Here is a 15,290-nt window from a genome sequence, read left to right on the forward strand (position 1 = left end):
GAAGCGTGGTCGACTACGTGGGAGTCCAGCGACATAGCCATTACGCTAACTGCTGGTGCTATTATTTATTATTATTTTTAATTTGCTATAGGGCATGTGTCTTCACCAGAGAAAGGGAGAGAGAGAGAGAAAGAGAAAGCAAGCTGCCAGGTCTGGGACTTGAACTGCAGTCAACCATGTGGGAATCCAGTGCCCTAACCACCACCTCACCTGCTGGCCTGGGGGGTGTGGGCTGGTGGTGGTGGCAATTTTAAACAGAAAAATATATTAGATGTGCTTAGCAAGAATGGCAAGTGTGCAGAAGGACTGAATTCAAAGTGACTTGCCCACAGAGGGTTGTGGGCGGCGGTTTCGAGAGCCAGCTTTGCAGCTGTAAGTGTGTGGTCCTCGCAGCCCACTGGCTTGTCCCCTCCTGCAGGATTCAGGTGTATTGCTCTTTCTTTCCTGAGCTGTTTCTAATTTACTTTTCAGCCTCCTCCTGGGCAAAGTCAAGAAAAAGACACTAAAAAGAAAATGAAGGAAAGCAGGCCCGACAACGAGGTAAAGAAATCTTATAAAATAGTTGCTATGGAAATCTAATATACTACCTGTGACTTTTTTTTTTTTTTTTTGAGAGGTTTTCGCTATAGGGCGCGTGCGCTCGCCAGACAGACAGAGACATAGAGACAGAAAGCGAGAAATCACCCCCCAGGGGGGATGGTCACGCCGCAATCCCTTCTCCTCCATTCTCCTCTCGGGATCTTGGGCACGCACGCACACACGCCCGGCGTGAGATTTAAGCCACCGGGTCCGAGACGCGAACCACGGTCAACTACGTGGGAGTCCAGCGACATAGCCATTACACTAACTGCTGGTTCCTTTTTTTTTTTTTTTTTCAGAGAGGGATTTTTACTATAGGGCACATGCAATATAGACATTGGATAGATAGAGAAACAGAAAAGAAATCCCCCACACACACACACTCACACACCCAGCGTATGGCCACACTGCAGTCCCTTCTCCTCCATTCTCCTCTCGGGATCTTGGGCACGCATGTACAAGCTCCCGGCATGAGTGTTAAGCCACCGGGTGAGGGACTCAAACTGTGGCTGACTACCTGGGAATCCTGCGATACAATTACGCCATCTGCTGGTCCCACTACCTGTGACTTTAAACACATATTTATTTTGGGTTGTCGGAAAAGTCGAGACACATTTTTGCATAGAAAAATGACGTCTTGACTTTTCCGACAACCCCATAATGAATTAACCAGAATTTAAAATAAAAATCGTAATTGCTAGGACCGCCAGATACAATGGTTACATTGCTGGACTCCCAGGTAGTCAACTACAGTTCAAGTCCCAGACCCAGCAGCTTAAAACTCATGCCGGGCATGTTTGTGTGCATGCTCAAGATCCCGAGAGGCAAATGGAGTCGAAGGGATTGCATTGTAGCTGTCCTCCCAGGGGGCGATTACTGGCTTTCTGTCTCTGTGGGGAACATACACACCCTATAACAAAAATCTTAAAACACACACACACACACACACACAAAAAAAAAAAAAACCTTTAAAAACACAAAAACCAAAAAGATACGATTGCTTATTAAATTATTATTTGGAGTACATTAGTATATTTAAAACTTTGGAAGCCTAAGCTAGAAGATATCTTAACTTAGAGAGGAGCTACCCACACAGATGTATTTAAAGTGTTCTTTAGTCTTTTTTTTTTTTTTGGGTCTTTTTAGATTTTTGCCATAGGACACGTGCACTTGCCAGAGAGCAGCAGACAGAGAGGGAACGTAAGAAGGCAACCCCCCAGGGGAGACAGCCACACTGTAGTCCCTTGTCCATTCTCTTCTTGGGATTTTGGGCGCACGTACACGTGCCTGGCGTGTGTTTTTCCAGCTGTCGGGTCCAGGACTCGAACAATGCCATCAGCTCTGTGAGAATGCAGCTGTGTTAAACACCATGCCACCGCAGGCCCCTCTGACTCCTCTTTAGCTCTAAGGGTTCAACTCAAAGCCCACCTCCTCCACCTGCCCCTCCCATGACCATCTCCCTTTCCAATATGTGTACAGAATCATACATACCACATAGCATTTGTTTTTTTTTTTTCTTTAGAGAGATTTTTATTATAGGGCACGTGTGCTCATGGAGAAACAGTCAGAAACAGACAGGGAGAAATCACCCCCGAGGGGGGATAGCCATGCTGCAGTCCCTTCTCCTCCGTTCTCTTCTTGGGATTTTGGGCATGCACACGCACATGCCCAGTATGAGTTTTAAGCCGCCGGGTCCAGGACTTGAACCATGGTCAACTACGTGGGAGTCCAGCGACGTAAGCATTATGCCATCTGCTGGTCCCAAGCGCTTGTTTATGTTCCATCGTGCTTTGTTTTCTAGTTGTTTCTCTTGCCTTTGTTTGAACTCCTCAGCCAGACAGATTTGGTCTTCTGTCTGTCTCCAGTGAGTACACGTGCCCTATGGCAAAAATATTCTAACAAAAAGGGACCAGCAGTTAGCGTAATGGTTATGCCACTGGACTCCCATGTAGTCGACTGTGGTTCAAGTCCCGGACCTGGTGGCTTAAACTCACGCCGGGCGCGTGTGTATGCGTGCCCAAGATCCCGAGAGGAGAATGGAGGAGAAGGGATTGCAGCATGGCCATCCCCCCTGGGGGATGATTGCTTGCTTTCTGTCTCTCTGTCTCTGTCTGTCTGGTGAGTGTATGCGCCCTATAGCAAAAACCTCTCAAATAAAATAAATAAATAATTTTTAAAAAGAAAGAAAGAAAAAAAGAGTTCATGGAGAGAGGTGAGATAGAGCCATAGGGACTAGACCTTCCATGGCTGAGAGGGCCGCGGCGAGGTGGGACTGCTTTAGAGCTGAGCAGCTAACCAAAAGCAGACCCCGTCTTAGTCTCACTGAATGCTAATGATTTGCAGGTGAAACTTCAACCGAATTTCATAAAAGAAAGATTAAAGCTTTTCGAAACGCTGAAAGAAGATCGTCAGCTTTCACGGGCCAGTTATGAAGCAAAGGAGGCTGTAGGCCATGCGATCACAGTAAGAATGGCCGATGGGAAGACAGTGGGAGGGGAAGCCTGGAAAACAACGCCGTATCAGGTGGCCGCTGGAGTGAGGTAATCCATAGTTCAGATATTTAGTATTAGTAATTATTACCAGAGTCTGGTGGAAATGTTCCATTCGGGACTGAGTAAGAAAAGATCCTTGTTTTCTTATTCAGTTGCATATGTTAAATTTTTTTTTTTTGGCCTTTTGGCTTCTAAAATTCTGTTTTTGTTTTTGTTTTTTTTTAAAGAATTATTTACTTATTTCTATCTTTCTTTTTTTTGGAGAGGTTTTTGCTATAGGGCACGTGCGTTCGCCAGACAGAGAGAGACGTAGAGACAGAAAGCGAGAAATCACCCCCCAGAGGGGATGGTCACGCCGCAATCCCTTCTCCTCCATTCTCCTCTTGGGATTTTGGGCACGCAAGCACACGCGCCCGGTGTGAGTTTTAAGCCACCAGGTCCGGGACGTGAACCGCGGTCGACTACATGGGAGTCCAGCGACACAGCCATTACGCTAACTGCTGGTTCCCCTTATTTCTATCTTTATTTATTTATTTATTTTAACTTGTCCAAAGAGAGAGAAACAAAAAGGGAGAAAGTGAGAAAGCTAGCCACCAGTTCCAGGACCCAAACCATGGTCTGCCACGTGGGAGTACAACACCCCAACCACCATGCCACCTGCCGGCACTAAAACTCCTTATTTAAATAAATGATTGATCACAGTGTCTCTATAAAAGATCCATATTATAAAGTTCTTTTTTTTTCTTTTAAAGAACTGTTTATTTATCTTCATCTATTTTTTATTGTTCTTCAGTTTGACCAAAGAGAAAGAAGGAGAGTAAGAAAGTAAGCTGCCAGGTCTGGGACTCAAACAGAGGTTGGCCATGTGGGAGTCCAGAGCCTTAACCACCACACCACCTGCTGACCCTACATATTATAAAGTTCTAATAAAACCACATAGTAGAGGGACCAGCAGGTGGCGTGGTGGTTAAGGCATTGAACTCCCACATGGCTGACTGTAGTTCATGAACTGGACATGACGGCTTGAAATTCACACTGAGCACATGTGTGTGCATGCCCCAAATCCCAGGAGAATGGAGGAGAAGGGATTGTGGTGTGGCCATACCCTCTGGGGGGTGATTTCTCACTTTGCCTATCACTGTCTCTGTCTCTCTGGCAAACACATGTACCTTTTGGCAAAAATCTTAAAAAAAAAGTGGGGGGGGAGAGGAAAAAAAATCTATAATCTTGACAGAGCATTTTATTCATTAATCAAGTGATTTCTGTAAGTTTTATTTTGTTTTGTTTTGTTAGTTTACTGTAGGGCACCTGCACTGGACAATGAGAAAGAGAGAGAAAATTAGAAACTACTTCCTCCAGCAGAGATGGCCATGCTGCAACCCTTCTCTGTTCTCCTCTCTGGACTTTGGGTATGCATGCCTGGCATGATTTTCAAGCCACCGGGTCTGGGATTCAAACCATGTAGTCAGCTGTGTGGGATCAAGCCACCTTAACCTCTGTGCCATCCGTTGACCCTCCACGAGTTTTTACAGGTCTCTTAGTTATAGGTTGCAGATGTTTGTGTGACAGCTATTATCAGTCCTGGAATTGTATTTTGACCTTTCTAAAAAGTAGAGGGACCAGCAGTTAGCGTAACGGCTATGTCGCTGGACTCCCACGTAGTCGACCGCGGTTCGCGTCCCAGACCCAGTGGCTTAAAACTCACACCAGGCGCGTGTGCGTGCATGCCCAAGATCCTGAGAGGAGAATGGAGCAGAAGGGATTGCGGCATGGCCATCCCCCGTGGGTGTGATTTCTCGCTTTCTGTGTCTCTCTCTCTGTCTGTCTGGCGAGCACACGCGCCCTATAGCAAAAACCTCTCAAAAAAAAAAAAAAAAGCAGATAGTGAAATTATATTCTTTTGACTAAGGTTAATTCCTAGCCTTGAGTACAATTAATATGGACACTGTAGCTCAAAACTGCCATTTAATACATTTTAATTTTTTTAAGACAAACTGTTTCAGCAATTAAAATCCTCAGATTGCCTTTGAAAACCATGGCTAGGATTGTATTTCAGTTTCACCCTGTCATAACACATATGCCTAAAGGCCCGCCCAACCTGTTACCATGGTTACAGGAGAGCCGAAGTGCAAAGGGAAAAAGGATTTTAAGACACAAATACATTTATTTTCCCCTGGAGAGTCAAGTTGCATATTAGATATGTTAGGTCAGAAGTTTTCTTTTTTGTTGTTGTTTTTAAAGGATTTTTTATTTTGATTCATTTATTTTAAATTTGACCAGAGAGACACAGAGAAAGAGAGAGAGAGAAAGGGAAAGTGAGAAAGCAAGCCACCAGGTCCAGGACTCGAACCTGGTTGGCCATGTGGGAGTGTCCAGTGCCTTAACCACTATGCCACCTGCTGATCCCAGGTCAGTCATTTTCTAAATGCAATCTCCAGACTATCGACATCTCTTGGAAACTTGTGAGAAAAGTAAAATCTTGGACCCCATTTCAAACCTCCTGAGTCAGTCAGCTATCTGTATTTTTTATGAGCCCTCCAGGGACTTCAAGAGCTTAAAAACTGCTGACTTGGGGCCAGCAGGTAGTGTGGTGGTTAAAGCACTGGACTTCCACATGATCAAGCATGGTTCAAGTCCCGGACCTAGCAGCTTTCTCTCTCTCTCTCCCTGGTAAGCACAACTGCCCTATAGAAAATTTAAAATAATAATAATAAATAAAATTAAATAATTTTTTTTGGAGAGGTTTTTGCCATAGGGCACATGCGCTCACCAGACAGAGAGAGACAGAGAGACAGAAAGCGAGAAATCACCCGCCGGGGGGATGGCCACGCCACAGTCCCTTCTCCTCCATTCTCCTCTTGAGATCTTGGGCATGCACACACACGTGCTCGGTGTGAGTTTTAAGCCACCGGGTCCAGGACTCGAACTGCGGTTGATTACATGGGATTCCAGGAACATAGCCATTATGCCAACTGCTGGTCCCCAAATTAAATAATTCTTAAAGACACATGAATTAGGCTGATTGCAGTGGCGATCCTAAGGACAGTTGCTTAAATAAGGTAGGTATGAAATTTTCTCACATAGCAATCTATTGGGTTGTCAGAAAAACCATGATGTATGTTTCTATGTTGTTCTGTGCAAAAATGCGTCAAGACTGTTCCATCCTCCCAATAGACATGACCAGTCCAGGTGGCTGGATATCGGTGGTCCATGCAGCCCTTCTTAGACTCAGCATCCTTCCGCTTTGCTCACCTACCATCCCTAAGGTAGGACTCATGTGTATCTAGAAGAGGAGGCTGAGTTCCCTCCATGGACCTGCCAGTAGGCGGGGAAAGAGAAGATGAAGAACTATGATGTCTTGGGACCAGCAGTTAGTGTAATGGCTATATCCCTGGACTCCCATGTAGTCGACCGCGGTTTGAGTCCCGGACCCGGTGGCTTAAAACTCTCGCCGGGTGCGTGTACATGCGTGCCCAAGATCCCGAGAGGAGAATGGAGGAGAAGGGACTGCGGCATGGCCATCCCCCCTGGGGGGTGATTTCTTGCTTTCTGTCTCTCCGTCTCTCTCTGTCTTTCAGGCGAGCACACGTGCCCTATAGCAAAAACCTCTAGAAAAAAAAAAGAAGAAGAAGAAGAACTATGATGTCTTGAAGCCAGGACCCTGTAGTGCCTTACTTCCATTTCCACGGACATTCTATTAGCTCGTATTGAATTGCACAGCCGTCCCCAGCTATAAGAGAGAGTGCAGGCGCCAGCAGGTAGTGTAGTGGTTAAGGCACTGAATTCCCACGTGGTTGACCTCGGTTCGAGTCCCAGACCCAGCAGCTTGAAACTCACGCTGGGCATGTGTGTGTGCATACCCAAAATCCTGAGGAGAATGGAGGAGAGGTTTGGGGCATGGCCATCCCCGAAGGGGGTGATTTCTCACTTTCTGTCTCTCTGTCTCCAGGGAGCACACACAGCATGTAACAAAGATCTCTCTCTCAAAAATAAAAAAATTAGAATGGGAAGGAAACTCCTGCTGGCTAGCCATGCGTTAGGTGAAACTTCCTGACCATGGAAGAAAAGCAGAGTGTTTTAGGGGACGACAGGAAGTCGGCCACAGGCTGTACCTCCCACCAGCAGACATCTGAGAGCGTTCTTTCGGTATGTGATACACCAGCCCCTCTCTCCATGTCTCACCGTGAAGCCTGGTGAGGGCAGCACATCCCCATCAGGCCGGCTGCTTGCATTCCAGCCACAGAGAGCACTGCACTTTTTTTTTTTTTCTAAGCGAATGTGTCATGACTTTTCCAACCACCGAATAACAGACATGTCTGCTCACATGGATTACAGTAACGCACAGAGCATCACAATTAAAAGGGCTGTTTGGGGAAAAGAAAAAGACGGACCAGCAGGTGGCATGGGGGTTAAAGCGCCAGATACTCTCACATGGCCGACTACAGTTCAAGTCTTGGGCCTGGTGGCTTGCTTTCTCACTTTCCCTCTCTTGCTCTGGTCAAATTAAAATGAATGAATAAATAAATAAAATTAAGTAATTTTTTTAAAAAAAGAAAGTAAGGGAACCAGCAGTTAGCGTAATGGCTATGTCGCTGGACTCCCACGTAATTGACCGCGGTTCGCGTCCCGGACCCGGTGGCTTAAAACTCACACCGGGCGTGTGTGCGTGCGTGCCCAAGATCCCGAGAGGAGAATGGAGGAGAAGGGATTGCGGTGTGACCATCCCCCCTGGGGATGATTTCTCGCTTTCTGTCTCTCTGTCTCTCTCTGTCTGTGTGGCGAGCGCATGTGCCCTATAGCAAAAACCTCTCAAAAAAAAAAAAAGAAGCGAGAACCTGGCTATATACAGAAGGCCTCAGATGCTGCTGAGCGATGAGGGGCCCGTAGCCTGGCAGCAGGCCATGGTTGGTCAGCCTGTCTGGACACCTTTGTTCTCTGGAAGCAGCACTCGGCTGTCGTTCTCTGTGGGCCCGGATTCTGCTCTTCGGGAAGTTCAGACTTCCCGTTAGCTTCATTTGATTTGCAGAAGAGTCTCTTCTTGGGGACCGGAGAGTTTGCACAGCCTGGCTTTTGCCGGGGCCCACTTAGATACCGAGGGTTCCTTTAAGGGTCGATCACAAGTATTTGCAACCCGGGCTTCTGGTTTATTTGTCAGTATGGCTCCCTGAAACAGCTAATCCCAGAAGGTTTCTGCTCTCCTTATTCCTAACCAGTTCCACATGAATGTAATCTCGCTTAAAGAATCATTGTAGGGACCAGCGGGTGGCATGGTGGTTAAGGCTCTGGACTCTCACATGGCCAGCCATGGTTCAAGTTCTGGATCTGGTGACTTGCTTTCTCACTTTCCCGCTCTCTCTCTCTGTTTGTCTCTCTCTCTCTTTCTCTCTCTCTCTCTCTCTCTGTCTCTGTCTCTGTCTCTGCCTCATGAGCATACATGGCCTCTATCAAATTTTTTTTTTGGAGAGGTTTTTGCTATAGGGTGCATGCGCTCACCAGAAAGAGAGAGACAGAGACAGAAAGCAAGAAATCATCTCCCAGGAGGGGACTGCCATGCCGCAATCCCTTCTCCTCCATTCTCCTCTTGGGAGTTTGAGCACGTACACACACGCGCCCGGCATGAGTTTAAGCCACCGGGTCCGGGACGCGAACTGCGGTCAACTACATGCGAGTCCAGCGACATAGCCATTACGCCAACTGCTGGTCCCCATGATGTGATTCTTAAGCCACCAGATCCGGGACTCAAACCATAAAGTATGCCGTTTGGGATCCAGCTTAACCTCCATGCCACCTACTGGTCCCTGCGTGTAATTTGTATCTTATTCTTTGGACTTTCTCTGTTTTCTAGGGTTTTTTTTTTCCTTCTTTCCCCAGTGCATGTATATTACTTCTGTACTTAAACTAAATTTTACAAAATTTAAAATGCTGGGACCAGCATGTGGCATAGTTGTTAAGGTGCTAAACTCCCACATGGCTGACTGCAGTTCAAGTCCCAGACCCAGTGGCTTGAAACTCACACTGGGTGCATGTGCATGTATGCCCAAAATCCCAAGAGGAGAATGGAGGAGGAGGAATTGTGGTGTGGCCAAGCCCCCAGGGGTGATTTTTCACTTTCTCTTTATCTCTGGTGAGTGCACACACCCAATAGTAAACATCTCTCCACCTCCCCCTGAAAGAAAAACAAAACTCCAAAATTTAAGATGCCTATTGTATTAGTTTATCTTCGTACTTTCAATTTACTTAAAAAAAAAAAAAAACACGAGAAATTAATATTTCTGCTTTAGTGAGTCACTGTTGCACGTGAGAAGGTTAACTCCCAAGTGCTTTTCTCTTCTAGTCAAGAACTGGCAGAAAACACAGTCATTGCCAAAGTAAATGGTCAACTCTGGGACCTGGACCGCCCGTTGGAAGGGAATTCCTCCCTGGAGCTGCTTACATTTGATGATGAGGAAGCCCAAGCTGTAAGTATTTAAAAACCAACCAATTGGACTTTGGGCATTTTTGTTGTTAGCTACGTTATGTAAGAAACCACATGAGAAAGTCAAGAGTAATGCGTTTGTTGGCCTGAAATTTAAAATAAATGTTGGACAGAGACTAGCAGGTGGTTAAGGCACTGGACTCCCCCATGGCTGACTGCAGTTCAAGTCTCGGACCCAGCAGCTTGAAACATACTGGGAACATGTGTGTGCATGAGAGGAGAAGAGAGGAGAAGGGATTGCAGCGTGGCCATTCCGCTGGGAGATGATTTCTCACTTTCTCTCTCTCCGTTTCTCCCTGTCTCTCCAGTGAGTGTACACCTTATAGCAAAAATCTCTCCCCTATAAAACAAATAAATAAAATAAATATTGGACAGATACTTGTGGAATGACAATGTATTCATATATGTTCATTTTCTAAGTAACTCATATTTATCATTTGTTGAAAGAACTGCTTCCTGGGACCAGCAGTTAGCGTAATGGCTATGTCGCTGGACTCCCACGTGGTCGACCGTGGTTCGCGTCCCAGACACGGTGGCTTAGAACTCACGCCGGGCGCGTGTGCGTGTGTGCCCAAGATCCCGAGAGGAGAATGGAGGAGAAGGGATTGCGGCGTGGCCATCCCCCCTGGGGGCTGATTTCTTGCTTTCTGTCTCTCTCTCTGTCTGTGTGGTGAGCGCACGCGCCCTATAGCAAAAACCTCTCCAAAAAAAAAAAAAAAAAGAACTGTTTTCTTAAGTTAGAATGCTTTAGTTAATAAATTAATGTGTATTTGAAATGAGTTATTAGCCCTCTCTTAAAATGGATCTACCTTATAATTATTTATTTACTTATTCATTAAGGATTTTGCCACAGGGAGCATGCATTTGCTGGAGAGAGACAATGAGAGACAGTGAGTGGAAAAGTGAGAAATCACATTCCGGGAGGATATCCAAGCCACAGTCCCTTCTCCTCCATTTTCCTCCTGGGATTTTGGGCATACACACACACGTGTGCCTGGCATGATTGTAAAGCCACCAGGTCCAGGACTCGGACCGTGGTCGGCCATGTGGGAGACTAGTACCTTACCTCTCATAGCACCTGTTTGTTTATTTAGTTCTCCCATGAGAGACAGAGATCGAGACAGGCAGCCCCAACATGGCTTCCACGCCATTATCCACCCCCCAGTCTCTGCTGGCCCAGATCACAGGATTACACATGTGCTGGACAGGCTGACGGAGGCCCTGGGACCGGCCTTAGGATTGTTCTCCGTGGTCCAGTTTCAATACCACCTGGTCCAATCTACCTCACTATTTAATATATATATAAAGAGAGTTGGTAATTATCAAAATTCAAATATCCTTTAATTACTTGTTAATGTAATGTTTTTTCTTTTCAAAAAATATGTCAGGTAGTGAAATTGTTACATCATTGGACTCTCATGTAATTGACGACGATTCGAGTCCCCAAGCCTGTGACTTAAAACTCACACCGGGGGTGGGACCAACAGATGGTGTAATGGCTATGTCGCGAGACTCCCATGTAGTTGACCACAGTTCGAGTCCCAGACCCAGTGGCTTAAACTCATGCCAGGCGCGCGTGCATGCGTGCCCAAGATCCCGAGAGGAGAATGGAGGAGAAGGGATTGCGGTGTGGCCATCCCCTCTGGGGGGTGATTTCTCGCTTTCTGTCTCTTTGTTTCTCTCTGTCTCTCCAGTGGGTGTACACAGTCTATATCAAAAATTAGTTTTAAAATAATTGTCAGAGAGGGTGGATGCTCTCTGAGAGAGAGAGATTAAAAAGTAAGAAAGCAACCCCCAATGGGGCATGGTCATATCGCCATCCCTTCTCCTTCATTGTCATCTTGGGATATGGGATTTTGGGCGTACATGTACATGCACCCAGCATTTTTCTCAAGCTGCTAGGTCCAGGATTCGAACAGCATGGTTGGCCATATGGGCTAGCCCATAATTTCCTATAAAATAAATATCACATTTTCTATAGGTCTTTCATATATATGATTATGTTCACTTGGCAGTATCCTTTCAAGGGGTTCATTATCTTTACAAAACCTAATGTATGGTTAACTTAGGTTATATTAATGATAAAGTTTATGCTAAATTTCTTAATTTCTTCAAATTATAGGACCTATAATTTCTGTTCAAAATATGCAACTTATAACCAGTAAATAGCTAAACAATATAGTGTTGATAAAAACCCTGTTTAAAAGTGATGGGGCAACCAGCAGTTAGCGTAATGGCTATGTCACTGGACTCCCATGTAGTCAACCACAGTTCGAGTCCCGGACCTGGTGGCTTGGACTCACGCTGGGTGCATGTGCATGCGTGCCCAAGATCTTAAGAGGAGAATGAAGGAGTGGGGATTGCGGCATGGCCATCCCCCCATGGGGGGTGATTTCTCGCTTTCTATCTCTCTATCTCTCTGTCTTTCTGGTAAGCACATGCACCCTATAGCAAAAACCTCTCCAGAAAAAATTAAAAAGTGATAGGGGGAGCGGCAGGTGGCATGGTTGTTAAGGGCACTGGACTCCCACATGGCCAACCACGGTTCAAGTCCAAGACCTGGCAGCTTGCTTTCTCATTTTCTCTCTCTGTCTCTCTTTGGTCAAATTAAATAATAAATAAATACACTATCTGCCAGCCCCAGAATTATGCTTTAAAGTTTACATCTTCACAGAATAATTTCTGCCTCAACCCCTTTAATGGATCCCATTGCATCTAGAACAAAATTCAGATTCCTTCCTAAGACCTGTGTGGTTCGTCCTCTTCTAGCCCTTCTAACCCTTTGTTAGAAGGGCTTTGTTCATGCAGCCTAGGCCTTCCTGTGTCCCCATGAAGGTAGGGCCTTCTCATTATTGTCTATAACAGAGTTCTGGGGTTTTTTGTTTTGTTTTGTTTTGTTTTAAGAATTATTTATTTATTTAATTTCATTTGTTTTATTATTATTTAATTTGACCAGAGAGAGAGAGAGAAAGGGAGAGCAAGAAAGCAAGTGGCCAGGTCCAAAATTTGAACCATGGTCAGCCATGTGGGAATCCAGTGCCTTTAACCACCATGCCCCCTGCTGGCCCCTGTTCATTTCCTTTTAAGTCCCCTTCTCAGCTTATGATTATATACTTAAGGTTTCTTCTCATTTTTTGAGAGAAAGAGTTTTGTGTGTTTTTTGGTTTTGTCTGTTTGTTTTTTTGCTATAGGGCATGTATGCTCCCCGGAGAGGCAGAGAAAGAGAAAGTGAGAAATCACCCCCTGGAGGGATGACCACTCTACAATCCCTTCTCCTCCATTCTCCTCCTGGGATTCTGGACATGCACATGCGCGTCCCCAATATGATTTTCAAAACACTGGGTCAGGGACTCGAACCACCCTTGGCCGTTTGAGAGTCCAGCAACGCAACCACTACACCATCTGCTGGCTCCTAATTCAGGTTGAACTGTGGCTTCTCTGCTTAGTCGTCTGAGTTGATGGTCTTGGAAGGAAATGAGGTAGTAACCATGCATTAGCCACAGCTCTGCACAGGGTTCTTTACCCTAGAGCTGAGCGAGGGCTCTGGTGGAATGTCAGGGAGAGGTCAGATGACACTCTCTCCTAAGCGGGCAGTGAAGAGTTTCATTTCGAGTCGAAGCTGCCCTTGTGTCTTCGCCTTTGTACCCTTCGGTTGAACCTTGCTGACTCATGCAATGTTCCTGCTAATTTCCCATGACGTGATTCTGCTGACTCATGGCCTTTCTGTCCCATGCCGTGCAGGTGTACTGGCACTCCAGTGCTCACATCCTTGGGGAGGCCATGGAACTTTACTATGGAGGCCACTTGTGCTATGGGCCACCCATTGAAAATGGATTTTATTATGATATGTTCATTGAAGACAGGTAACACCACTGGATGCTGACTTAGTGCATGTGCAAGAAAGAGACAGAGAGGGAGAAAATGAGAAATCTCCCTCACAGGAGGATGACCATGCCACCTCCCCTTCTCTTCCACTCTCCTTTCGGGATTTTGGACATGCATGCACATGTGCCTGTGTGATTTTTTTCTCTTTTTTGGAGAGAGATTTTTGCAATAGAGAGCATGCACTTGCCAGAGAGACAGTGAGACAGAAAGCAAGAAATCGTCTCCCAGGAGGATGGCCACAGTGCAATCCCTTCTCCATTTTCTTCCCAGGATTTTGGGCAGGCATGCACCTGTGCCTGGAGGGAGTTTCAAGCTGCAGGTCTAGACTCAAACAACAGTCAGCCATGTGAAAGTTAGTACCTTAACCACTATGCCACCTGTTGGACCTGCCCGGCATGATTTTTTTTTTTTTTTGAGAGAGAGATTTTCACTGTAGGGCGCGTGCGCTCGCCAGACAGACAGAGAGAGACATAGAGACAGAAAGCGAGAAATCACCCCCCAGGGAGGATGGGCACGCCACAATCCCTTCTCCTCCATTCTCCTCTCGGGCTCTTGGGCACGCATGCACACACGCCCGGCATGAGTTTTAAGCCACCGGGTCTGGGACTCAAACAACAGTCAGCCATGTGAAAGTTAGTACCTTAACCACTATGCCACCTGTTGGACCTGCCCGGCATGATTTTTAAGCCACTAGGTCCAGGATTTGAACCAAAGAGTCAACCATGTAGGATCCAATACCTTAACTACCATGCCAGCTACTGGCCCTGAACCTGGTTTACTCTCAACCATGCAACACTTCTGACCTCAAATGTGTGCTTTATCCCATACCAACAACCACGTCTCTAATGCCCCAGACACCAACGAGCTGTCTAACAGTTAGATTCAATTCAGTTCTGACACTGTCTGTCCAGAGTTAGTTCAGCTCTCACGGGATGAGGGTCCAGTCCCACTTTAGGTATCAGTCTCAAGTCTGGACATCCCATCCTTCCTACTGGTTAAGTGAGGAGTTGGCCCGTCCCAGGTGTGCAGTTCGTGGCATGCCAGACGGTGGTGCTGGAGAGGCCGCTGCAGGATTGGGTCCCTGGTGGGCCCAAAAACACACTGTGAGCCCAAGATCCTAAAGAACAGGAGGGCTGGGGAAAGGGGGTCATGGTGTAGGGAGACCTCATCGAGGGTATGTTCTTTCTCTTTCATAAAAAAGTGAAAATCAGGAGTTGCCACAGAATAGCTTACAAAATCCAGGAAGGATTATATTTACATGTGTATTACATTTAGTGATTTATTATAAAGGATATTATAACATCTGGGATGGAAGTGCCACAAGGGAAAGATGCTTAGGATGAGGTTGGTGGGAAGGGGCTTGGAGCTTCCATCCCTCTTTGGGTACATCCCTTCCTGGCCCCCCTTGATGTCCTTACCAACCGGAAGCTCTCTGAAACCCATATTTGTAGGTTTTTATGGAGGTTTCATTTCAAAGGCATGAAATCACTTGCCATGGATGATTAGCTCAATCTTCAGCCCCTCTCTCCTCCCTGGAGGTGAGGGGATGGAATGGCTGAAAATCCCGATTTGCTAATCCTGCCTTTGTTCTGCCATCAGCCCCATCAGAAGCTACCTAGGGACTCCTAGCCCCCAGAGAGCTCATTAGCACAAAACAGACACTATTAGAATGCTCCCAGATTTTAGGACCAGCAGATGGCACAGTAGTTCCATTGCTGGACTCCTGCAGGACTTTGCGGGACTCCCAACTACGGTCTGAGTCCCAACCCAACTCCTGCCAGGCACGCGTGCGTGCGTGCCCAAAATCCCAAGAGGAGACTGGAGAAGAAGGGATTGCAGCATCTTTTTTTTTTTTTTTT

The 15,290-nt window shown here is 46.3% G+C and overlaps 1 protein-coding gene across 2 annotated transcripts in view; it reads left to right on the plus strand.

Annotated features, from left to right (window-relative positions):
- TARS3 (threonyl-tRNA synthetase 3) overlaps nucleotides 1-15,290 on the plus strand; it is a 69,991-nt gene that overhangs the window by 899 nt on the left and 53,802 nt on the right. For both annotated transcript variants that reach the window (XR_003546891.1, XM_027766058.1), the window contains exons 2-4: nucleotides 472-540; nucleotides 2,923-3,119; nucleotides 9,406-9,529. Coding sequence is in view for 1 of the 2 variants with exons in the window: in XM_027766058.1 (XP_027621859.1) it covers nucleotides 514-540; nucleotides 2,923-3,119; nucleotides 9,406-9,529 (348 nt within the window). In the remaining variant the exon portion in view is untranslated. The remainder of the gene's footprint in view (nucleotides 1-471; nucleotides 541-2,922; nucleotides 3,120-9,405; nucleotides 9,530-15,290) is intronic.

The sequence above is a fragment of the Tupaia chinensis genome, unplaced genomic scaffold, assembly GCF_000334495.1.
Source record: "Tupaia chinensis unplaced genomic scaffold, TupChi_1.0 Scaffold140464_1, whole genome shotgun sequence".
NCBI lineage: Eukaryota > Metazoa > Chordata > Mammalia > Scandentia > Tupaiidae > Tupaia > Tupaia belangeri.